This window comes from Capricornis sumatraensis, chromosome 15 (assembly GCF_032405125.1).
Source record: "Capricornis sumatraensis isolate serow.1 chromosome 15, serow.2, whole genome shotgun sequence".
Taxonomy (NCBI): domain Eukaryota; kingdom Metazoa; phylum Chordata; class Mammalia; order Artiodactyla; family Bovidae; genus Capricornis; species Capricornis sumatraensis.
The window spans coordinates 49,735,894-49,761,607 of NC_091083.1; the positions used below are offsets into that span (position 1 = coordinate 49,735,894).

General features: G+C 41.4%; 1 protein-coding gene across 2 annotated transcripts in view; it reads left to right on the forward strand.

Annotated features, from left to right (window-relative positions):
- DIP2C (disco interacting protein 2 homolog C) overlaps positions 1–25,714 on the forward strand; it is a 309,984-nt gene that overhangs the window by 168,045 nt on the left and 116,225 nt on the right. For both annotated transcript variants that reach the window (XM_068987609.1, XM_068987610.1), the window contains 3 exons: positions 10,830–10,940; positions 21,598–21,723; positions 24,597–24,806. In XM_068987609.1, coding sequence (XP_068843710.1) covers positions 10,830–10,940; positions 21,598–21,723; positions 24,597–24,806 — 447 coding nt within the window. The remainder of the gene's footprint in view (positions 1–10,829; positions 10,941–21,597; positions 21,724–24,596; positions 24,807–25,714) is intronic.

The window sequence follows — 25,714 nt, forward strand, 5'->3', positions numbered from 1 at the left end:
AAGTTGCCCTGGGTGAACAGTTACTCTCTGTACACAACTGCCTCTGGGGAGCAGTAAGGAGAGTGCACGACTCTGCATCAGAGGGTTCTTTCTTGACTAGGTCAGCCTTAGAAATGACACTTTTGGTGTAGGATCTTCATGAGAAACATTTTGTTTTCCTTTTCAGTTACCCTTATCCTGCTTTACACTTTTCTAAAGGGAGTTTGTGTTTTGATGAACTTTACCTTTTTTCCTTTTTTTATGTTATTTTTATTTATCAGAGAAAAAGACTTCTCTAGAAAGTACTCTAAAGATATTTCAAAGATCTTTGGGATCTGTGGGATATTTCAAAGGTCCCAAATTTGGGGAATCTGTTTGGGACACATGATTGTGGATTAGGATGGCTTATGCAGCTTTGAGCAAGAGATGCACCCTGGGTCTAAGCTCCTGTGCGTTACCCCATCCCAGGGAAGAGTGCTGGGGAAGCAGGTTTTCCCTGGTTTTCTTCCCAGAAGTGAGTGACCGGGGAACCCAGTCAAAGGTGTATTGACTTCAGGGAGCATGGTGCTCACCTAAAACTAGATGAGAGAAAGGGTCCAGAGCTGGAAAGAAAAAAAAATTACGTGTTTAATCAAGTAATGGGTCAGAATATAATAAAAGTCATCATCAAAGAGAAAATATTATTCAGGAGAAATTATTTGGTACTAATGCTCTTGGAGTTTTTCAGCTATGTATTCTTTTGTTAGTCTCTGAACCTGCTAAAATTTGTAAAATTAGAAGACAGAATCCACTCTCTACAACTCTGTTCAGGGATATCTAATAACATGGTGTCAGCATCTATAAGTGAGTCTTCACTGCTTTCATGGCAAGGTCATGGTGACATGAAGTAGTACAATTCCATCATTACCGTGAAGAGTGAAATCTTCCTTAACCAGATGTAGTCCCTCTGTTGTCATGATGTGTGTATTGGCTGGGTATTACTTTCTCCATGATTGGCATCCAGTGTTTCTGAGCAGCGGGTGACTTAATGTGAGTCCAGTCTTCTCCAGGCCCAGCTTGCCTTTCCTCCAGCAGCAGGTAGCTTGTGCTCTGTTAGAGGGACCTACTGTGACTGCATTGTTGTGAAAACCTTGGTGAGTTTGGCTGCAGGGATCAGAGGGCAGGTCTGTTTCCCTCCTGGTCTCTGAGATTCTGCCTTGGGGTCCACGTGGACAGCCTCCTCAGAGAGGAACCTCTCTAGGTTAGGGTGAGGGTGAGTTTATCGTCCGTCCTTGCTCCACTGGAGAAGGATGGCCCCACTGGGAGTGCAGACTTGTCTGCATCAGAAGGGCTTCACACACAGCTGCCTGGCCTCCCTCCAGCTCCCCAGCCTGCATCCCATGTCACACTGTCAGCACATGCTGTGTCCTCTGCCTGTACCTGCTCACCTCTTAAAGCTCAGTGTAAGTGTCACTTCAACAAGGACTCCTTCCCTGCTCCCTGGGGTTAGGACAGGCCATTGTGTTTCATATGCTACAGGAAGTGCAGCTTCCAGGCACTGTGTGCCTGATTGGTTCTGCTGCTTCGTGTTCACAACCGCGCTGCCCCGGTGTCAGATCTGTTTTCACACCTGCTGCGCTGCTCTGGTACCTGGTGCACCATTGGTCTGTTTTTATCCTGCTGGAGAGTCCTGTCCCCCGAGTGCAGCCTTACCTCCCTGGGCACAGCAGTGAACTGCTCCTCTGACCTGCTTTGTAGGGACCCAGGGCTGATCCTGGGGACCTTCCTGGGCCATGCCACCTGTTCATGATGGATGAGATGTAGCGTGCAAGGTTAAATAACAGGAGAAATATGAATAGTTAAATCGGGATGGCATGTGACTTAGCATGAATTCTTTCCAGACTGAGTTGCTCCAGGAAAGGAACTTTCATCACTAGAGGTAATGACTTATATCCTAGGTAAGCTGTGGTCATGATCTTGATACACAACTTGGTGCCCTAAGTTGTCTAAAGCATATTCTCATTTTATCACACACAGCTGCTGACTGGACGGATGGATGGATGGTTTTCTTGTTCTTTTTGATGCCTTTGAACCAGTCAGGGTCCTCCCCCAGACACCAGTAGTTACTGAGGAACAACCGATCCTCCATGGAAGGGAGGGCAGGGGACAGTTGAGAGTGGAGTTATCCCCTGGACCAGGCTCATATGGATTTTTTATGGACAGTCTATAAGGAAAATGAAACTTGAAGCCACGGTCTTGAAGACATACTCTTGTTGCCTCCAAAGTTGCCTCACTGCTGAGTGAAGCCAAGTGCTAGGATGTGGGGATGAGACACAAGCTCAGCACAGTGAGTAGGGGCTCTCATGAACCCTTATGGGTCCAGGTTGTCTACACTCTTCCAGTCATGAAAGTGAAAGTCACTTAGTTGTGTCCAACTCTCTGTGACCCCATGTACTATACAGGTCATGGAATTCTCCAGGCCAGAATACTGGAGTGGGTAGCCTTTCCCTTCTCCGGGGGATCTTCCCAACCCAGGGATCGAACCCAGGTTGCCCACATTGCAAGAGAATTCTTTACCAGCTGAGCCACAAGAGAAGCCCAAGAATACTGCAGTGGGTAGCCTATCCCTTCTCCAGTGTATCTTCCCGACCCAGGAATTGAACTGAGGTCTCCTGCATTGCAGGTGGATTCTTTACCAACTGAGCTATCAGGGAAGCACCTTTCAGGCATGAGTGCCTGTGCAAATTAAACGTGAGTAGGAAAATGGTTAGCAAATTTATACTGATTTATGGCAGAGCTTTATGCTGGTGGAGGGTATAGTAGACTCAATGGTGACAACAATGTAAAAATTAGGCCCGATGGTTGGGGAGATGTTTCCGTGGTGATGGTGAAGCTTCTGTCTGTTTTGTGCTGTTCTGGCTTGAGTCAGTATGAAATGAAAGGAGTAAATTTCTTACCTGTACTACAGTTGTGCTGTTTATTTTCTGGCAAAGTCCTTGATTGCACTTGTTTTAGAAATAAATTCCAGTATTCTTGGGCTTCGCTGGTGGCTCAGCTGGTAAAGTATCCGCCTGCAATGTGGGAGACCTGGGTTCAATCCCTGGGTTGGGAAGATCCCCTGGAGAAGGGAAAGGCTATCTACTCCAGTATTCTGGCCTGGAGAATTCCATGGACTGTATGTACAGTCCATGGGATCTTGAGTCAGACACAACTGAGCAACTTTCACTTCACTCTGTTGTGGGAAGCAAAGTATAATTATGTGCTAGAAGAGAATGGGAGGATTCAAAACTTGCCAGTGTACAAATATGCAAGGATCCTTGGCAATTTTACCAACTATCTAGTGCATATTTTGACTTAAGTGAGAGCCCTTGGCGTGCCCAGTGAGGTCGCAGGACGCTGAGATCCATGAACGCTGTAGGTGGGGAGCGGAGAGCCTTGAGTCATGATGAGGGTCCTGGGAGTAACAGTCACTCTTTATTACCGTGTCCATGTCTGCACTCCAACACGTGTGGGAACCGAGGTTCAGAGGTTCAGTGATTTGTCTGCAGTTGAAATAAGACCAGAATTTGGAGCAAGATCTTTGTTTTGTTTTACATGTCCTTCATGAAAAACTGTTGTAAACCAAGGTGTTATTTTAGTGTTTTTCTCTTACTATCTGAATTTAGAAATACTGACTTTTTCTAGAACATTTAATATTCTGAGCAACTATATGGTGTCTATACTGCAGGTTTTCTGGCCTGCAGTGCACCGTTGTGTCATGGTGAATGGACCAGCCCCTGTACGCCTTATTCTTAGGTTATTCTTAGGATTACTGTGATTTCTAGTGTCTGGTTTTCCATAGTGTTAATAAAAGGACTGCATTTGTTTAACAATCTGGAATTGGTGGATTGTTTAGGTGCCAGAACTGTGCTGTTAGGGTTTTCTTTGAGGAGCCTTTTTAAATTAAGTATAGTTGTTTTACATTATTAAGTTAGTTTCAGGGAACCTTTCTTAAACGTATGTTGAAAGTAACTGACATTCTAATTTTTTAAAAAAGCTTATTTCTCTGCTTTCTACCCCTTGAGCTCAAACAAAGTTTTCAGCTCTGCAGAGGAAAAAGCATCTGGAGGAGTGAGTGGTGATAAGCCGGTCAAGAACTTGGGAACAGCAACTGTTTCTCTGTGACAGGAACCTGGAGGCAGGAGTGGGAGGTGGCTCATGAGGAGCATGAGGTGGAGAGAGGCTGGCAGTCAGGGAAGGAGCCTGGGCCTCGGCTCTGGGGTCCACAGGGTACAGAGGCATGAACCAGGCACAGCCAGGTTGGATTGAAGAGAGACTGACGTTCATGGCTGCAGTGGCCCTGGGGGTGGAGAGGGTGCCTGGAGCAGCAGGTGGCATCTGACTGTGAAGGGTCAGGGCAGCGAACTTTTTTTTTTTTTTTCTTTTTTTTTTTTATTAAATTTTAAAATCTTTAATTCTTACATGTGTTCCCAAACATGAAACCCCGTCCCACCTCCCTCCCCATAACATCTCTGTGGGTGATCCCCATGCACCAGCCCCAAGCATGCTGTATCCTGCGTCAGACATAGACTGGCGATTCAATTCTTACATGATAGTATACATTATAGAATGCCATTCTCCCAAATCATCCCGCCCTCTCCCTCTCTCTCTGAGTCCAAAAGTCCGTTATACACAGCTGTGTCTTTTTTCCTGTCTTGCATACAGGGTCGTCATTGCCATCTTTCTAAATTCCATATATATGTGTTAGTATACTGTATTGGTGTTTTTCTTTCTGGCTTACTTCACTCTGTATAATCGGCTCCAGTTTCATCCATCTCATCAGAACTGATTCAAATGAATTCTTTTTAACGGCTGAGTAATACTCCATTGTGTACATGTACCACAGCTTTCTTATCCATTCATCTGCTGATGGACATCTAGGTTGTTTCCATGTCCTGGCTATTATAAACAGTGCTGCGATGAACATTGGGGTACATGTGTCTCTTTCAATTCTGCATTCCTATACACTAATAATGAGAAAGTAGAAAAAGAAATTAAGGAAACAATTCCATTCACCATTGCAACAAAAAGAATAAAATACTTAGGAATATATCTACCCAAAGAAACTAAAGACCTATATATAGAAAACTATAAAACACTGATGAAAGAAATCAAAGAGGACACTAATAGATGGAGAAATATACCATGTTCATGGGTTGGAAGAATCAATATAGTGAAAATGAGTATACTACCCAAAGCAATTTACAAATTCAATGCAATCCCTATCAAGCTACCAGCCATATTTTTTACAGAACTAGAACAAATAATTTCAAGATTTGTATGGAAATACAAAAAACCTCGAATAGCCAAAGCAATCTTGAGAAAGAAGAATGGAACTGGAGGAATCAACTTGCCTGACTTCAGGCTCTACTACAAAGCGAACTTTTAACTTGAGAATAAAGTGCAGGCTCCCTGCTGTTCAGTGCTGCACTCCAGATGCAGTGGGAAGAAAGGAGCCGTGAAGAATGGGGGGTCTGAGAATGGGCTGGGGATGTGCCACATGCATAAACGGAAGTCCCAGGAGGGTGCACACTCCGAGGCGTGGACAGCTGTGGTTTACTCTCTCTACTGTCCTTTTGTTGCCTCTTTTCCTTGCATGCATCTCTGCTCTCCCCCCTCTGATGAAGAGTTTTATTTAGAGTCCCATTGTGATTCTAGATGGAACAAAAACTCGCTGAATTGTGTGTGAATTGACGTGTTGCAGCCCTCTGCATGAGGCTTAAATGTTTTACTTACTGGTTCAACAGTGCTTCCTGAGTTCCTTCCGTGAGCCAGGGGCAGCACTCAGCTGCAGGCAGACAGACAGTTGTTGCCTTTTCTGGACTCTTAAAATGCCTGTTAAGAGTGCCTTAACATGTCCAAAGTGAGGATCCATGCACACACCTTCATCACACAACCTCAGCAGCTTTTAGCTGCTCTTAAGTTTGTTACTGGGTAACAGTCTGAAATTGTGGCAGTTCCCAACTCTCTTTATAAGACTACTGGTTGAACAGTAGTTTTGTGGTGAGATCACAAAAATACCTCTTCCCAGATTCAGAGTTCCAGCTGGACTTGGTCTGTGTGACAAATGACCACTGCATCTGGAGTGCAGCACTGAACAGCAGGGAGCCTCTGCTTCAGGGGCCTGGCCTCTGCCTGGCTTTGAGTGCACCAGGGAGGGGTGCCCATCACACATGGATGGGCACTGCTGGAGTGGCACAGACACAGTTCTGGGCCTTCGATTGCTCCCAGTGAAATGGCAGACGCCTGTCTCATACAACTATGTTAATAATTTAGTAAATATACAGTGCTTACACCAGTGCTGTAATGCATTGGCTGTACCTGTCAGTGCTGCCTAAAGATGGGAAACTGAGGCCCAGGGTCACAAACTGCCGGCAGCAGGTTGGGGCACACCTTCAGAGCATGGCGTTGTCTAGATGCCCTGTCCGCAGTTCATGTGGGACCTGAAGCAGGGGGTGCTTGATCAGTGTTTGTGGAAGAAGAGATCCAGTCTTGGTCTCTGTCATGTTTTTACCTGAGAATAATTTTTTTTTTTTTTAATCCACCTTGCGTTGCGTGTTTCTGGACAGTTATCCCACCTTCCTTGGGATACCCTCCCTTCTATTGAGGACACACTGGCCATCTTGGGCTGTCCCGAGAGCTAGGTTTCAGGGATGCCTGAGTGTGAGACCCGAGCAGTGCTGAATACTGGGCTGTGACTATGTGTTTTACAGATTATTTGTGATTACTCTTGCTGGGAGGCAGCCCATCCCACCAGCAGCATGTGGTCAACTCCTCTTACGATGGGTCGCAGGCAGGACCCCTTGGTTATTGCCCCAGGTTCTCCTGTGTACCAGGTCATTCTAATTTGGAGTTGCTTATTTGACTAAAGTATGTTTAAGCTACCTCAAATTTCATTCACAGTGAGGTCAGGTAAAATCCAATATTTGAAGTATGCACACTTTTATTTTAATCTCTGTTAATGTCCTGAGGCTGGTGACTTATTGAAGCTATTCTTATTTTGTCTAATTTATTCATTTTCTTTTTGAAACTTTTAAAACCCTGGGTTGTAAACTCTTTATTTTTCTGCCTTTGAGAGTAAATATTCACACTGCTGTATGCAAACTTAGCTTTCTGAAGACAGAAGTGTGGGATCCATAGCAGGTGAGCACTAAGTTACATGTCGTATAGTTGAGCTGATTTAGAAAAGGCAGAGGAACCAGAAATCAAATTGCTAACATCCATTGGATCGTAGAAAAAGCAAGAGAATTTCAGAAAAACATCTATTTCTGCTTCATTGACTACGATAAAGCTTTTGACTGTGTGGATCACAGCAAACTGGAAAATTCTTCAACAGATGGGAATACCAGACCACCTTACCTGCCTTCTGAGAAATCTGTATGTAGGTCAAGAAGCAACAGTTAGAACTGGACATGGAATAACAGACTGGTTCCAAATTGGGAAAGGAGTATGTCAGGGCTGTATATTGTCACCCTGATTATTTAACTTATATGCAGAGTACACCATGTGAAATGTCGGGCTGGATAAAGCACAAACTGGAATCAAATTGCTGGGAGAAATATCAATAACCTCAGATATGCAGATGACAGCACCCTTATGGCAGAAAGTGAAGAGGAACTAAAAAGCCTCTTGATGAAAGTGAAAGAGGACAGTGAAAAGTTGGCTTAAAACTCAACATTCAGAAAACTAAGATCATGGCATCTGGTTCCATCATTTCATGGCAAATAGATGGGGAAGCACTGGAAGCAGTGAGAGACTTTATTTTCTTGGGCTCCAAAATCACTGCAGATGGTGATTGCAGCCATGAAATTAAAAGATGCTTGCTCCTTGAAAGAAAAGCTATGACCAATCTAGACAGCATATTAAAAAGCAGAGGCATTACTTTACCAACAAAGGTCCATCTAATCAAAGCTACGGTTTTTCCAGAAGTTCATGTATGGATGTGAGAGTTGGACCAGAAAGAAAGCTGATCGCCAAAGAATTGATGCTTTTGAACTGTGGTGTTGGAGAAAACTCTTGAGAGTCCCTTGGACTGCAAGGAGATCCACCAGTCAATCCTAAAGGAAATCAGTCCTGAATATTCATTGGAAGGACTGATGCTGAAGCTGAAGTTCCAATCCTTAGGACACCTAATGTGAAGAACTGACTCTTGGAAAAGATCCTGATGCTGGGAAAGATTGAAGGCAGGAGAAGAAGGGGACGACAGAGGATGAGATGGTTGGATAGCATCATGGACTTAATGGATACGAGTTTGGGCAAGCTCTGGGAGTTGGTAATGGACAAGGAAGCCCTGTGCTGCAGTCCATAGGGTTGCAAAGAGTTGAACACGACTGAGTGACTGAACTGATAGCTGGTCTGCAGGTGCTGTGACTGCACTTCCCAGAGGAAGGATATGGCCACCTATGGACCTGGAAGGGTCAAGGTTGAAACTAATTCCAGGAAGCATATTTGAAAGGAGTTGATGGGTAACAGTACTGAGATTGGAAACTAAATGTGTGTGTGTGTGTGTGTGTGTGTGTGTGTGTGTGTGTGGCACTGTTTAATCGTGGCAGCTTGACAGTGTCTGTTAGCTCTGCCTCTTCCCAGAGCTGCCCTGTGATATCAGTAAATGGATAAAGTATGAATCTCTAGGACAGGAGATTGGAGAAATAATGACGTGTTTTTAGGCTCTATAAGGTTGATGATTAGAGGCACCTTACTTGGCCACAGTGAGGAAGGCAGCAGATGAATGGACTGATGAAACCATGATGGTGGGCGTTGTGGGTAGGCATGGCTTCCAGGCAACAGGTGATCACTCCTTCTGCATTCCTGCAGAGAAGTTTGCTGTCTGGAGAAAGGGAGCTAAGAGCCTCCAGAGTCAGGGACACTGGGTAGTACCGCTCCAGGGGCCCTAAATCAGAGCACAGTGCTGGAGAGGGAGAACAGCTCCACCCTGGTGATGAGCACCATGCTTAGTCACAGGCAAGAGACTGGACCTTTCTTCTTTGGGCAAATGGAATAGCCTGGGTAAAAGACCTGCTGGAAATAGATCTGGTTATGCCCCTGCTGCAGAATGTAATGCTTGCTTGCAGCTCCTAATGTAAAAGAAGGTGTAAATGGTGACAGAGGAGAGAAGAAAAAAATAAACAGATTTACATAAAGATTATAGCATCAGATTCGCATTTAATAATTTAAATTCTTGACAGTGATTAACATGAAAGGCAGTGATTATCCCTAACCCTAACCCTACTTGCAGGGCAGTAATAGAGACGCAGACACAGAGAACAGACTTGACACAGAGTGGGAAGGAGGAGGTGGGACGGATCGAGAGAGGAGCACTGACATATACACACTACCGTATGTGAAATAGACAGCCAGGGGGAGTTTGCTGGATGATGCAGGGAGCCCAACCCAGTGTTCTATGCCAGTCTAGAGGGCTGGTGGGATGGGGTGAGAGATGGGAGGGAGGTTCAAGAGGGATGGGACATATGTTTACCTATGGCTGATTCATGTTAATGTATGACAGAAACCAACACAACATTGTAAAGCAATTATCCTCCACTTAAAGATGAGATAATTTAACTTCTCGACAGTAATTGGCATGAAAGACAATGATTATATATAATTTTCAAATAAATACACTTATACAAATAAATTTTTAAAATGTTTAATATATGAATAATGTTGCTTAGAATTCTAAGGTTCAATAATGTAAGCGCCAGGTAATTACTATTTTTCTATGAGACTTAATAGTACTCTTTGATTTCATAAATTATGTGCATCTGTTTGATTAAAAGTATAAAGTAATTCTTTCACAAAGTAATTTTTTCAAAGATCATTTGTAGTAATAACTTGAGAAAAACTTGGAGCTCTGAATGGTTCAGTGACAAGAACCGCTAATTAATGACAGTGATGTTAACACACTTGCTAGATGAAGGCTCATGGAGCCCAGCACAGAGCTCCAGTGCACAGTGTACTTTCGTGCCGTTCTAACATAGCAAATGTAATATGTGGAGTCCACGGACATTTGTGAAGAAATGGGGTGCAGAAATCACCAGCGTAAGAGGAGTATTAAACCTCAAGGATGAGTAGCTAGCTCTTGTGGAGCCCTTATGGTAAGCCAGGGACTAGACAATTTGGGGTTAAGATTGCTTTTTCTGATTCACTTTCTGTCAAGTATTACTGGCCTTTTTCTGAAGAAGCAGCAGTTAATCTTTAATGCTCAGCATTTCCTTATTCTGAACTGTGGTAATTAAATCTCTCCCGTAGTACCTAGTAATTTTCTCTGGATTGTGCCTCTGGCTATGTTTCTGAATAGCTGACATGTTGGCCAGAGTTAGGTCAGCTTTTGGCCAGATACTGAATCATTTTTATCTGATGATTTTAACAGTTTTGGTAATTCTTCAAAGCTATATTGAAACGTGGCTTGTTCAGTTGTTTAACATCAGGTGGAGTAAGGTAGCAAGAGTTTGAAATTTTGAATGAAGAAAGATGAAAGTTTATGTTCAGTCCTGGCAACCTGGATTATAAAAAGACTCTGCAAGACTTATTTACAGTTACTTTTAATTTAATGATAATTATAATTTAAAAAATTGTTGCTGTGGCTTACTCTGCATCACTTCATGTGCGCATAACAGGCATTTGTGACAGGAAGGAGCCTGGACTGGTGCTTCCTTTCCTGTTCCTCATCTGGGCTGTCCCAGCCTTCCATGCCCACTGCCCTGTGTGCTTTAGCTTGGGTGTGGGAAAACAGAGAGTCAGGGCTTTATTCTACCAGATAATTTGCTTGGCAAAGTTAGTTAACTCCAACTGCCAGTCAACCTCACCTTACTTTGCTGTTTTCCTTAACCCAGGGGTGGATCAAGCTTTGCCTCCAGAGCGCCGGGCTCCGGTTACTCCTTCCTCTGCCTCTCGCTATCACCGCCGAAGGTCCTCAGGGTCACGAGATGAGCGCTATCGGTCGGGTAAGCTCAATGTATTACAGTTACTACATATTGCCAGATGTAATGTGGGTGGTGGTGAAACGCATGAGTGGACACGTCTGCAGAAACTGTGTGAATGCACAGCAGTGTATTTGGGTGTTTGTGGTTGGTTGTGATATGCAGATGACCTCTTACCTCAGCCATAGATACACCCTCCAGGGCACACAATAAAATTCAGTAAAAAGTAACTCTTTTAATATTTTTAAGATAGTGTCCATTATTTAGAATGTTACAATAATTTAAAATGTAGTAACCTTTTGTAAGCCAAATTTTGCTCATTTTTTAGGTGTTAGAAAATTTAACACTGGTTTAAAAAATCTTGGTTTTACTTTTCCTATCTTGGTTGCTAGTATTTTTTCCTTCTCTTTTAACCTCAGTGTTTTTTCAAGTAGAGTTTTCAAAAAAGAGATAAAATTCTTAATAATTTGTATGTTGTTTATTTCCTTTGCGTTTTATGACACTGCGTATATAAGAATGCTGTCTTCATAATTCTGCTTTATAGCAGTCATCTGGGCTTGACAGGCTTAAATTTCTCCCATTAATTTAGCATCAGGGAAGTTGTATTGTGATTAATGTTTAACTTTTTGAGTATTTTTTCCTCCACCATCTGGATTCCAGTTGTTTCCTACTGATTCCCTAACTATAATTTTTTTTTAAAGAAAATTATCAGTAAGTGTTGTTGCTGGGACACCAGTTCAGGATACATGTGGATTGCTGATGATGACAATCCAAACTATAACATTTATATATCACTTTATATTTTCAAGTACTTGCAATGGTGTTACCTCAGTTGGTTTTTATAACAGAAAGGTGACATACATATGGCTGTTTCATGCTGCAGAAGAGGAAGCTGAGACTGCAAAAAGTGAAGTAGCTCAGACACTTCACATGGAGGCAGGTGGATCAACCCTGTGACCCTCTCAGTGTTGTGAGTCTTTCCCTTACTGGGGACTTGAAGGATAAGCTGCCACCCTTCCTACCAAGCTCAGGAGCTGCGTGCTTGACTTCCTGGCCCAGCTCTCCTTTCTAGATGGGAAGATGGCATAAGACAGACTTTATGGCGTCAGGAATCTTTATGTGCAGAAGCAAGAAGAATGGACTGGAGAAACTAGGAAGAAGGCCAGTGCAGCTTCACTGCTGCGCCTTCTGTCTTCTTGGCTGTCTCAGGCCTGATGCCTGGGACAATGTGTGGGGGTGGAATGAAGACGGGTTTGTAACCAAGTTTACATTCTGTGTTTTCACAGGTAGTTTTATCCTCACACATACCAAGAGCTTGTCTTACGTTATTCAGGCATCTCAGAGGCCCCTTTCAGATTAATTAGAAGGGTAGCACATACATACGTGTTGTCAACTTGCTGTGGAATGCTTAAGATTTACTCCCTTGTCATGATTGTGTTGTGCATTTTATATATCATGCACACACATGTAGATACATGTACATAGTCACATATATGGGAGACATGCAGGTGGAGACCCACATGTACACATACACAGACATATGTGTAGGCATGTGCATAGACAGACAGTAGACAAGTGCTCACTCTCATCCATATCTTTTGGCACTTGGACTTTATCCTGAAGATGATAGGGTTCTATTCAAAGGTTTTAAGTGAGTCACAATTGGAGCAGGTTGGGGTTTGCAGATGACTTTGGTAGCACTGTGGAATAAGAGTTAGAAGGGAGGATCTGGAAGCCCCTGGATACCTGAGGTGTTTGTACAGGATATGAATCAGTGCCAGTGAGACATGAGATGTGGTGAGTTAAGGTAGGGGTGTGTGAGACAGGGGGTTTTGGTGACCCTGAGATGTCTAGGTTGTACAGCTGTATAGATGATCCTCTCTGGGTCTGCCATTCCAGAATTCAGTTTCCCATTTGTAGGTTAAAGGTGGTGGAATTTGCTCCAGCTATTTACTTACTGTGTAGAGAATACATGAAAAATAGTCCAGGTATTCCTTCTATTATCATGTAAGATGTGAAAAATATTATTCCATATATAGTTAAAAAATTTGTTTTTAATTTACACTCTTAATTTTGAATAAATAATGACTGCTTAGTTTTAAGGAGCAGACATATGCAGAGGATCTTTCCATGTGGTTTTGAAAGCTCAGCTGGGTTCTCATTTTCTTTAACTGACTCAGTGCCACCATCATATGGGATGACATCCACCCTAGAGGAAAGCTAAGGAGGGCCTTTGGGGCATCCCTGGGCTCATTTGATAGTCTGCTTTGCTATGTCATTATCTGCTGTTTCCTGGTTTTAAAATACTCTAATTAGTTTTCTTAATTTAGGCATTTCAATGCTAAGTTACTTTCTTTTAGAGTTTATGCTCATATATTGTTTTTTTAAAGTGGTATAAAATCTTAGAAGCTTGTTTTAATCTGTTTTGAGTGTACATGTTTCAGGATTTTATTTTCTCCTGTACCAGCACAGAAGATAAAGGACATTTAAGAGAAAAGGTTTTGTGACTCTCAGAATATTTTGCTTTCTGAAATTCTTTGACCACTAGCATTAGAGTTACTTTAGTTGTTTCAATGACCAAATTTATCAGCCAAGAGGTAATTCTGTTATCCTTTAGACAGTTGACCTAATTAACACTCAGTGTGGTCAACCATATAGCCACAGACTTAATATCTCTTGGCTATATATTTTCATTTCTAAACCCATTGCCTTACATGGTAATGAACTCCTACTGGAATTCTTTATAGAGTAATGTGTACCTCTCTTTTTAAATAATTTCCTTTGGGAACTAAAATTTGATTTGGAAAGTGAATGAATAAATAGGCATTTACCAGGTACCTAGAAAACATCTACCTTTTGTGCTCATTCCAGCTCGAATGTCATGGAGTGCTGTCTTCCTCCAGGAGGAAGAGCTCAGAGGCCAGGGAGCTGTGGGGGTGATTCAAGACCCTTTCAGGAAGGTCTTTGAGGACAAGCCATTTCCAGGATAATGCTAACACATTACTTGCCTCTTTTAGTCTCATTCTTTTGTGAATGTACAGTGGGTTTTTCCAGAGGCTGCGTGACATGATGATGTTATCATTCTTATAGCCAGTAGAATCCGTGATTATGAAGTCATGTATTTTTAAAAGTTTTTCAGTTTCCTTTCTAATTCAGTAAATATCAAAGCATTAATCCTATAAGTAAAACTTTAAAGTTTTTCATCAATTTTGGGGTCTAAATCAAAAAATAACATTTTCTTACTTAAAAGGCTTAAATCAGACTGCATACTCCACTTAGCATTCCTAGACAGCGTTACAAGCTGTCTCTGTAAAGCTGAATCATCCAGCATGATGGTCAATATGCACAAGAGAAATTTTATATTTAAATTAATGAAATTAAATAAGATTTGAAATTCTGTTTCTGTGCTTTTTTTTACTAGCCATGTTTTAAGATAAGTGACTACTATACTGGGCAGTGCAGATATGGAAAATCACCACCACAACAGAAAGTTGTCTTTCATAGTGCTGTGCTAGGTTGTGCCGAAGGTTGTGTAAATATGGAGGAGAAGGCAGAAGATGTAGCTGAAGACAGTTTTTAAAGATCTGCTTGTCGAAAACTAATAAAGCTTGATATTAATGCCTAGTCATTTAACAGAAAAAAAACACAGAGTTGGATTTCAGAAATATGTATAGGTAGTTGGGTTGAGGTAGGTTTCTGGTTGAAGCAGGGACGTGTTAAGAGGATTTGTATTTCAGGTAAAAAAAAAAAAAAAGTGATTAATCAATTTATGGAATACACCAAAACAGTACTTAGACATTGATACAGTAGTTACCAAAAAATACTTATATTGGGTAGGAAAAGATCCTGGAAATTAAGGATTTAACTTAAGAAGCCAGAAAAGAGAAACTGAATGAGTTTACAAAAAGAAGAAATGAGAAAATAATGAGAAAAAAATTGGAATAGAGGATGCAGATTTGGTTTCCACTTGGGCATGTGGTGGAAGCACAGAAATCCTCATACACATCCTTACACAAGAAAAGGCTTCAGTTCAGTGCAGTCCCTCAGTCGTGTCTGACTCTTTGAGACCCTGTGGACTGCAGCACACCAGGCCTGCCTGTCCATCACCAACTCCCAGAGCTTGCTCAAACTCATGTCCATCTAGTCAGTGATACCATCCAACTATCTCATCCTCGTCATCCCCTTCTTCTCCTGCCTTCAGTCTTTCCCAACATCAGGGTCTTTTCCCATGAGTCTGTTCTTCACATCAGGTGGCCAAAGTATTTGAGTTTCAACTTCAGCATCAGTCCTTCCAGCAAATATTCAGGACTGATTTCCTTTAGGGCTAACTGGTTGGATCTCCTTGCATTCCAAGGGACTCTCAAGAGTCTTCTCCAACATCACAGTTCAAAAGCATCAATTCTTCTGCTCTTTATAGTCCAACTCTCACATCCATACATGACTACTGGGAAAGCCATAGCTTTGAATAGATGGACCTTTGTTGGTAAAGTAGTGTCTCTGCTTTTTAATATGCTGTCTAGATTGGTCATAGCTTTTCTCTCAAGGAGCAAGCATCTTTTAATTTCATGGCTGCAGTCACCATCTGCAGTGATTTTGGAGCCCAAGAAAATAAAGTCTCACTGTTTCCAGTGCTACCCCATCTATTTGCCATGAAATGATGGGACCGGATGCCATGATCTTAGTTTTCTGAATGTTGAGTTTTAAGCCAACTTTTCACTGTCCTCTTTCACTTTCATCAAGAGGCTCTTTAGTTCTTCTTCACTTTCTGCCATAAGGGTGGTGTCATCTGCAAATCTGAGGTTATTGATATTTCTCCCAGAAATCTTGATTCCAGCTTGTGTTTCATCCAGCCTGGCATTTGTCCTGACGTACTCTGCATATAAATTAAATAAGCAGGATGACAATACATTTTTCCCGATTTGGAACCAGTCTGTTGTTCCATGTCAAGTTCTAACTGTTATTTCTTGACCTGCCAGCAACGCTTCTTTGAGGCATTAAAGAACTGAGGTCGTCAGGCAAACTGCTGACCCCAGGATTGGGCGTGGATAATGGAAACTCTGAAAGACTAGACACATTTCTAGAATTCAGAAACACTGTAGCAGAAATGAAGAATTAACTCATTGATAGACTAAAGGTGGATAGGTCAGAAACTCAGGTCTGCATAAAGAAAGGAAGAATGCTAGAGAAGGAATAGATGAAGATAAAATCCTTAGTTTTTCTTATTCTTAATGGTAAAGAACCCTCCTGCCAGTGCTGGAGTCTTAAGAGATGTGAGTTCAATCCCTGGGTCGGGAAGATCTCCTGGAGAAGGGCATGGCAACCTTCTCCAGTATTCTTGCCTGGAGAATCCATGGACAGAGGAGCCTGGTGGTCTGTGGTCCATAGGATTGCAATGAGTCAGACACAACTGAAGTGACTAACACACACAATTAATCTTACAGATAAACATTTGGGTGATGATAGCATATTAATTCGGACATGACTGAAGTGACTTAGCAGCAGCAGTAGCATATTAATTAGTGAATGAATGAAAACAATGTTACAGGAGAGAGGAACTAGAAATACTCTGTTGTAAGGTATTCATACCACCCTAGAGTTACAGTGTTATTTGAAAGTGAACTCAGATTAATTGTGAAATATATATTATGAACTCAAGGGCAACCACTGAAAGCAGTTTAAACATGAAGCATAATTGATAGGCCAGAAGAGAAGAAGAATGGGATCTTATAAAATACTTAGTTAAAGCTAGAAAAGGCAGGAAAAGAGTGGAAGACAAATAAAGAACAAATGCAACAAACAGAAAACAGTAACAAACATGGTAAATAGTAATCCAGGTATATCAATAATAACTTTGTTAGTAAGTGGTCTAAGTACACCAGATAGAAGGTGGAGACTGTCAAGAGTGGGTAAGAAGCAGAACCCACTTATATTGTCTATTTGAGAAATCCACTTGAAATAGAAAGACACAGATGTAGAAAGATAACAGTGCAGACACTAATCCAGAAGCATGAGTAACTATATTAATTTCACGTAGAGCAGACTTCAGAGCAAGGAAAATTATCAGAGAAAAGAGCATTGCATAATTGTAAAGGGGTCATAATCCTTAATGTGTACATGCCCAACAACAAAATATGAAAAAACATGTGAGATAAGAACCAGTAAAACAAGAATAAATGGACAAAGACTTTTAACATCTCTGTATTGATAACTGACAGATCCAGCAGGCAGAAAGTCAGTAAGGGCATCAGTCAACTGGATTTAATTGACATCCAATAGTAACAGAATACACGTTTTCATGCTGGATACCCCAAGATAGACTATATTCTGGGCCTTAAAACACCTTATAACACTGAAAGTGGTAGAAATCAAAGTATACTCTCAGACCACAATGGAATTAAACTGGAAATCAGTAATATAACTGGGAAATCCCCACATACTTTGAGGTTAAACTGCACACTGCTAAATAACATTTGGGTCAAAGAAGAAGTCTAAGAAGTTTTAAAATATTTTGAATTGAAGAGAAAATGAAAATACAGAGGGTCAAAATTAGTGGAATGTAACAAAAGCATTGCTTAGAGGAAGACGTACAGCATTGAATGGTATAGTTGAAAAGCTTCAAGATGCATTAAGAAGCCAGGAAAAGTAGGGAAAGTAAATTAAAAGAGGAAAATAAATAAAATGAGAAACAATGAAATTGAAAACAAAGCAATAGAGAAAATCAAGCCTAAATCCTATTTTTTAAAAAGAGCATTAAAACTGATACTCTAGGCAGGTTAAGAAAAAAATAGAAAACACACAAGTTACTAAATCAGAAATGAAAAAATTAACATTACTATTAATCCCATAGACAATAAAAGAATATTAAGGGGATATTACAAACAACTCTGTGAATACAGATACAAAAACCTAGATGAAAATGATCCATTCCTTGAAAGACACAATCTGCCAAAACTCACCCAAGAAGAAAGAGGCCATCTAAATAGGCCTATGTCTGTTAACAACACTGAAACGATTATAGCCTTCCAAAGCACCAGGCCCAGATAGGTTCACTGCTGAGTCTATCAGAAATTTATGGAAGAAGTTGTACCTGTGTCCTGTATTCTCTTTGTGCAGATAAAAGCAGAGGGGCTACTTCCTAATTTATTCTATGTGGCAAGCATTAACCTAATACAAAAACTAAACAAAGATATTACAAGAAAGGAAATGTACAGACTAGTATCTCTCATGAACATAGGTGCAAAATTCCTCAACAAAATATTAGCCAATCAAATCCAAAAACAGAAACTATTACACAACACAACCAAGTGGGATTTATTCCAGGTATACAAAGCTGGGTTAACAATGGAAAATCAGTTAATGTAATCTATAGTATCAACAGGCTAAAGAAAGAAAAAGACCTGTCAATAGATGCAGAGAAAGCATTTCACAAAATCCAGTACCCCTTTATGACAGAAATTCTTGACAATCTAGGAGTAGGGGAGAACATCCTCAATTTGATGAAGAATATGAAAAAAAATACAGTTAATATTTAGTGGTGAGACTTCCCACTAAGATCAACAATGTGGTAAAAATGTCCCATCATCATTACTTTTCAACATCATACTGAAAGTCTTAGCTAATGCAATAGGTTAAGTAAAGGAAATTAAAAGTATACATGTTTGGAGTGATGTGATTGTTTATGTAGAAAGCCCTAAAGAATCAAGAAAAAAATTGAAAACTCATAAGTGATTATAGCAAGGTTGTAGAATATAAGGTTAATATAAAAAAAAGCCACTTACATACCAGCTAATAAACAATTGGAATTTGAAATTAGAAATAAAGATCATTAAACTATAATTTAAAAGGCTACATGCACCCCTGTGTTCATAGCAGCACCTTAACTAAGAACCAAAGTTACCTCCATCAGTAGAGGACAGACTTATGTGAAGTCCCCACTAAAATGCATGGTCTGCATCTAGTCATGAGGAAATATCAGAAAACCCAGGCTGAAGACAATCTACAAAATAACTGGCCTGTATCCTTTAAAGTCCTAAAAGAAATCAGTCCTGAATATTCATTGGAAGGACTGATGTTGAAGCTCAAACTCCAATACTTTGGCCATCTAATGTGAAGAACTGACTCAGTGGAAAAGACTCCCATGCTGGGAAAGGTTAAAGGCAGGAAGAGAAGGGGCCGACAGAGGATGAGATGGTTGGATGGCATTACTGACTCAATGGACATGAGTTTGACCAAGCTCCGGGAGTTGGTGATGGACAAGGAAGCCTGGTATACTGCAGTCCATGGTGTTGCAAAGAGTCGGACACAACTGAGTGACTGAATTGACTGATCCTTTAAAATGTCCAGTTTCATGGAATGCAGAAGCTGGGAAACTGGTCCAAATCTACAAGGGCAAAGAAAATCTAATAAATATGTGCACCCATGGTCCTGGATTGAATCACAGACTAGAAAGACAGAATAACTGCAAAGGAAGTTACTGGGACAATTGGTACCATTTGAACTTGCAGTTTGAATTAGATGATGGTAGTGTATCATTGGATTACCTGGGTAGCACTAGTGGTAAAGAACCCACCTGTCAATGCAGGTAGGCGTAAGAGACATAGGTTTGTTTGCTGGAAGAGCCCTTGGAGGAGGGCACATCAACCCACTCCAGTATTCCTGCCTGGAGTGTCCCATGGACAGAGGAGCCTGGCAGACTGCAGTCCATAGGGTTGCAGAGAGTCAGACACAACTGAAGCAACTTAGCACACACACAAAGGCTATCATTGTTACATTTCCCAATTTTGAGAATTCACATTATGTAAGAGAATATCTTTGTTTATAGGAAATATGTTGAAATATTTAGGTATAGAAAAATATGGTAGCTGCAGTTTATTTTCACATAATTAGGGAAAAAACTCATGTAAAGAAAGCAGTGGGGTCAAATATAAATGGTGAGTTTGTGTAAAAGTTATACCAGAGTTCTCTGTACTATCCTAGCAGATTATTTTCTGTAAATTTGAAATTACATCCAAAAACTTAAGAAGGAGAAATATATAAAGCAAAGTGTTTAATGTGTGGAGAACCAGTGTTCTCATTAATGAGCTCTTTAGTTTTGTTCAGTAATGTAAATTCAAGTCATTCAGTCACCAGTTTTCAATCTAGGAGTTTTAAGAGAGACCAGAAACTGGGTTTTTGTCTTAAAGTACTTTGAATTTAGATGAGGAGAGAAGAGCAGTGCACACACAGTCTGAACAAAAAATAATAAAGTCATTGTGTTTGATATGTGATGTGGTCTAGAACAATTATTGGCAAATATTTTCTGTAAAGGGCCAGATAGCAAATATTTCTAGCTTTCTAGGCCATTATGGTATCTGTCACAACTGCTCAGCCCTGCTTTACAGTATGGAAGCAGCCATAGATGACACACACAGAAATGATGCCTCGCTTTTCTACTGAAACATTATTACCAGGAGAATGCAGGCTGCATCTGGCCTGAGGGCTGGTCTGTGTTTGACCTGACTCTCAAATGTTAACACGGTGGGGTTTCTTAGGAGCAGTTACAGAACAGTGTGGTTGGTTAGTGGTGAAGATGTGAGCCCTGGAGGTGCTCATACCTGGTTCATACCTAGTCATTGCCACTGACAAGTTACACTGGGAGGGCTTTACACCTTTGCTTTCTTGTTTGTGAAATGGGAATAACAAGAGCCTCCTCCATAGAACGTGTGGAAGTTGGTGAGTGTAGTCATACTCCCTGACTGCTGCCTTCTGGCCGCTTTCCTGGCTCCTCTCTCATTCTCTAGATGGCTCCTTCCCAGCAGCCAGGATGATCCCTCATCCTCTCTTACTCCTCAAGCCCATGCTTCCCTGTCAGACTTAGAACCACTCCTGCCAAGCCCTCATCCTGGTGGGTCCCTTGGCTGGTGCTGTATGTGTCTTGCGGGCACCACCCTCCTGCACAGTGCAGGGCCTTTGAGTTAATTTTTCCCTGTCTTGGAGTTTCTCATCTTACTATTCAGATTTCCCAGTAAGAGATCTCTTCTCTGGCTTCACAATTAAGTAGCCATTCAGTCTTTTTATCTGATTTCCATTCCTATCCCATATGATAGTCTCTTGTCTGTCTTTGGCCCTTTAGAAAGTGACCTACATGACAGGTAGTACCTTGTCCAACTGATTCTCCACACCCAGTCCTGAGGCCACTACCTTAAAATAGATGGGTGGAGTTAATGTAATGGGTTAATATGAAAAGATTACCCAATATAAGGACTGCCCCATAACTGATGTTTAAACTGTTAGCTAAAGTCATTACTGTACAGCCTATAAGGTGTACATACTTCCCTTAACAGACATGGAAATGAATTATGAAGCTGGAAAATGTGACCCATGAAGAAATATTTGAAGATCAAGGACTAAAGAAAAAAAAACACCACAGAGATTTATATCTAGTATCTGATCATACAGATTCCAGGGTAATAAAATAAATAGTTAAAAGTCTGCAAATGAATTTGAATGCCTTTTTCCTGGAGCTTTCAAACTGTCAGGCATATATTTACTTTCCTTCCTTCCCTACTCATCCATTTGTGACAGTGTCTGTAGGAAGATAGACTCTGTCACAGGAACAGAAACAAGGCAGAGAAGCTTGGGGCCTTGGGGCCTTGGGGCCGTCACCAAACAATGGAGTGATTGAGCTCCCGCTTTGTTTCAGACGTCCATACAGAAGCTGTCCAGGCTGCGCTCGCTAAACACAAAGAAAGGAAGATGGCAGTGCCTATGCCTTCCAAACGCAGGTCCTTGGTTGTGCAGACCTCGATGGACGCCTACACACCCCCAGGTGAGCAGCAGGCCCTGTTGGCTTCAGAGAGGGATGAGCATGCCTTAGAATTAGGTTAGTGCCAGCAACTGCAGTCTCTTTAGCTTTCAGAATCATGGTGCTATAATTCAGGTTTTTGAGAATCAGAAGTCCAGAAACAGTGTATATGCTCTAAATTAAACTTGGAAGGAAAATTGGCATGATTATGTATGCATTGTAATGTCTATATAAATATGCATTTTAAGATTTTAGACTCATAAATATGATACAGACTTTTGTTAAAGTCGTATAAAATTTAATTCTTCACACAGCAAGAGAAGTTGGATTTCTTCTCTGCTTAGACTGGTGTATGAATATTCTCAAGTCTTCAAGCTATCAGTAGGTTGTAATGTTCTGTTAAGAAATTGAATGAATTGAAAATTTTAGGCAGTTACTTCCCTGGTAGCTCAGTTGGTAAAGAATCTGCATGCAATGCAGGAGACGCTGGTTCGAGCCCTGGGTTGGGAGGATCCCCTGGAGAAGGAAAAGGCTACCCACTCCAGTATTCTGGCCTGGAGAATTCCATGGATTGTCTAGTCCATGGGGTCGCAGAGTCAGACACAACTGAGCGACTTTCACTTTCAGGCAGTTACTTAAATCTGGTGACATCAGTTTTTGCTGTAAAGTGCAGATAGTAGTTTTGGGTATCACAGTTGCTTGCTTTGCCATCGAGTTACTAAAGCTGCCAATGGCAGCATATCAGTGAGAGATGTAGCTCTGTGCCAATAAAACTTTGTCATGAAAATAGGCAGAGAGTTTGGTCCACAGGTCTGTCCACCCCTGATGTACATGGTTGAAGGTAATATCCCATTTATATTTCTGCTTTTGTTTAATCTTGAATTTTATGTAACTACCTTATTTCTCTACTTAACTCTGTACAAATAATTATAATCTATATCATGTGGTGCTAGTGGTAAAGAACCCGCCTGCCAATGCAGGAGACACAAGAGACATGGGTTCAATCCCTGTGTTGGGAAGATCCCCTGGAGGAGGGCATGGCAACCTACTCCAGTGTTCTTGTGGCGAATCCCATGAACAGAGGAGCCTGGAGAGCTACAGTCCATAGGGTTGCAAAGAGTCGGTCACGGTTGAAGCGACTTAGCACTCACATAGGCACGCACATGTTATTATCTTCAAAACTGAAGTGAAGCACAAAATTAAATGTCCAGGTATCTGTTAGAAGCACAAGCCTAATTTACTTGATTTTGTATGTATGTGTATATGCGTTTCTTGTTCCAGCATTATTCATGGCGTGGTTGCCACTCTGTCTTTTCTGCAGACCTAAGTTACCTTGCACACCCCTTTGTTCACAAGAGAAATTTAAGGTGGAATAAGAATAGTTGAATATATAAAGCACTTTTTGGAGTCTCATAAAGTTTAGTCCTGAGTGTTTGCAAGCAGTGAGGGTAACAGAAGCACATACTTCAACTTAGGGGTGTGATCAGGTATGTCCGGTACTAATTCAGACCACTCTTCAACTTCTCATGCCTTCAAAAGTGAAAGTTCTGAACTTTGTAAGACAAAATTTAAATATAAAACTTAGTTGTTTTGTGTTGTCTTAAAAGATAATACAAAAAATGTTCTTAAAAATAGAATTTTCTAATAGGAAAGGGAGTCCTTTTTGCTGATTTCCTTACATTCCTTCATTTCTTAATTCTGAGCCATAACATGTAATTTGAACTGTTCTTAAATCAGCATGGGATTCACTGATGGCTCAGATGGCTAAGAATCTGCCTACAATGCAGGAGACCGGGTTCAGTCCCTGAGTCGGAAAGATCTCCTGGAGAAGGGAATGGCAACTCACTGCGGTATTCATTCTTGCCTGGAGAATTCATGAACAAAGGATCCTGGTGGGCTACAGTCCATGGGGTTGCAAAGAGTCAGACACAACCATAATTAGTATACTTAATCCTATTTGTTTAGTTTGTGGTTATAATTTGCCAAAATACGAATGTGAAAATTTTAATTTTGTATGTGTATAACAAACAGAATGGACTTACATGGATAAAAAACCCACTTCAAATATATTTTAACCAAATCTTTGCAACTAGACAATATTCAGGGAGTTGGACAGTTTTCTGAGCCACTTTTTATGGGAAATACTGAGTCTGAAGTACAAAGTGCCGTGTGATTTATTTGTGTGTGTGCTTTTCTTTATGTTGACTCTGTCCTCTGGGGTGTTACTGTGTCTTTCATGATGAGAGACAGAACTTTCAGAAGAACAAATCCTGTACAAATGTCTGCAAAATATAAAAGAACATTATTGGAAATGTCATTTTTGGTGCATTTAATTGTTTGGTTAGCATTTTCAGGTATACTGTATAATACATCTTATAAACTGTCATTTAGTCTTGAGATAGTTTTGTACAATCATAAATGCCAACACTATCATTATAAATTTTTTTATTCACAACCTGCCACACTCACACACAACTTAAAATAGCACATGGCTCAGAGAAATACTTTGAATAAAGAAGGGCTACAGAGCATCACACTTTGAACACTTTAAAGTTTAGTGTCTTGGAAAACGCCACCATGGCCTTCTTGCTTGGTGTCTGAGTGCACAGAAAAACATCTGGTTATTCCCCAGCGTCTTGAGTGGAGGACAGGTGAGGATGTCTTTGTCTGAGTTTGGAATGTCAAGAAGACTCCAGCATATATATGTAAGGTAAGGTGCTTTGGATGAAGACCTCACTATACTGAAAAATAATTTGTCATCTGAAAAGCTTGTGACTTTTCAAGAGTGTTCAAAGGTCATTTACCAATTAGTGTGTGAGGTGGGTCTGTGTTTGGAGAGGGCCTGGGCCTGGGAGTGCTGCTTGCCCCAGTCGCAGCTAACCGCCTCTGTCCCACAGATACCTCCTCTGGCTCAGAAGACGAAGGCTCGGTGCAGGGCGACTCACAGGGCACCCCCACGTCCAGCCAGGGCAGCATCAACATGGAGCACTGGATCAGCCAGGCCATCCACGGCTCCACAACCTCCACCACCTCGTCGTCTTCCACCCAGAGTGGGGGGAGCGGCGCCGCCCACAGGCTGGCCGACGTCCTGGCTCAGACGCACATAGGTGAGTGCCCTGCGGCAGCTGGCTGCACTGTTCTCCCCGTCCGTGCACTGGAGTGGCTGTTGAGTGTCCCTACCCTGTTTAGTTTGCATTTTCCCTGTCTGTGCATCGTGGCCTCAGAGCTCACTTGAGGGACAGGTCAGGCCCTGTTTCCGCTCCTGGGCTGCTTTGCTGAGTTGGCTTTACTGTTCAGTGAAACCCTTGGTTTTTTCTATTTTTTATATCCTAGACGTCTTCTACAACTATAACTTAGGAGTTTCCTGCTCGTAGAGGAGTGCATTCTTGTTCATTAGGGAAACATGCAGCCATATCTGGTTACACATTTTCTTCTCCTCATGCTATAATGCACTCCTAAGTAACATTTTAATCATGCTAACAAGAGGCACTTGAGAGTGAGTTTGCCCTTACTTTGGAAAGGGGAGGCTTTCATCACTGCGGCTTTCATCACTATAGCAGTTTTCTGCTATAGGCATTCAGATTTCTGGGGTGGTTCCCAGAATGTATGTTAGGTTACAAGAAGTGGGATCCTTTGTATTTAAAAAAGCACAAAGTTAGGAAGCATTGGCAAGGTGTTTGAAAACTGTGTTAAAAAAGGAGATTAAGTAAGAGTTGTTAGAGGAAAAGAGTGTATTGAATGAGCAGTGGGGCTCCGTGAACCTGGAGTACCTGAGGGTCATGTGTCGCTGCCTCTACCCTCACCTGACACTCACTGTGCCACATTCATCTGGTGTATGAGCTCCAGATCTGTTCTCGTCCATTTCCAGCTGTGGATTGAGATTTTTAAATACTGAAATAATATTAATATTCATAAAAATAAATCACTTGCTTTGAACTTGGTGCCAAGATGGTTCAGTATGTTCTCCATTCAAATGATGTAGAGTAGGGTCAGCCACGTCCAGGGACACCAGTGC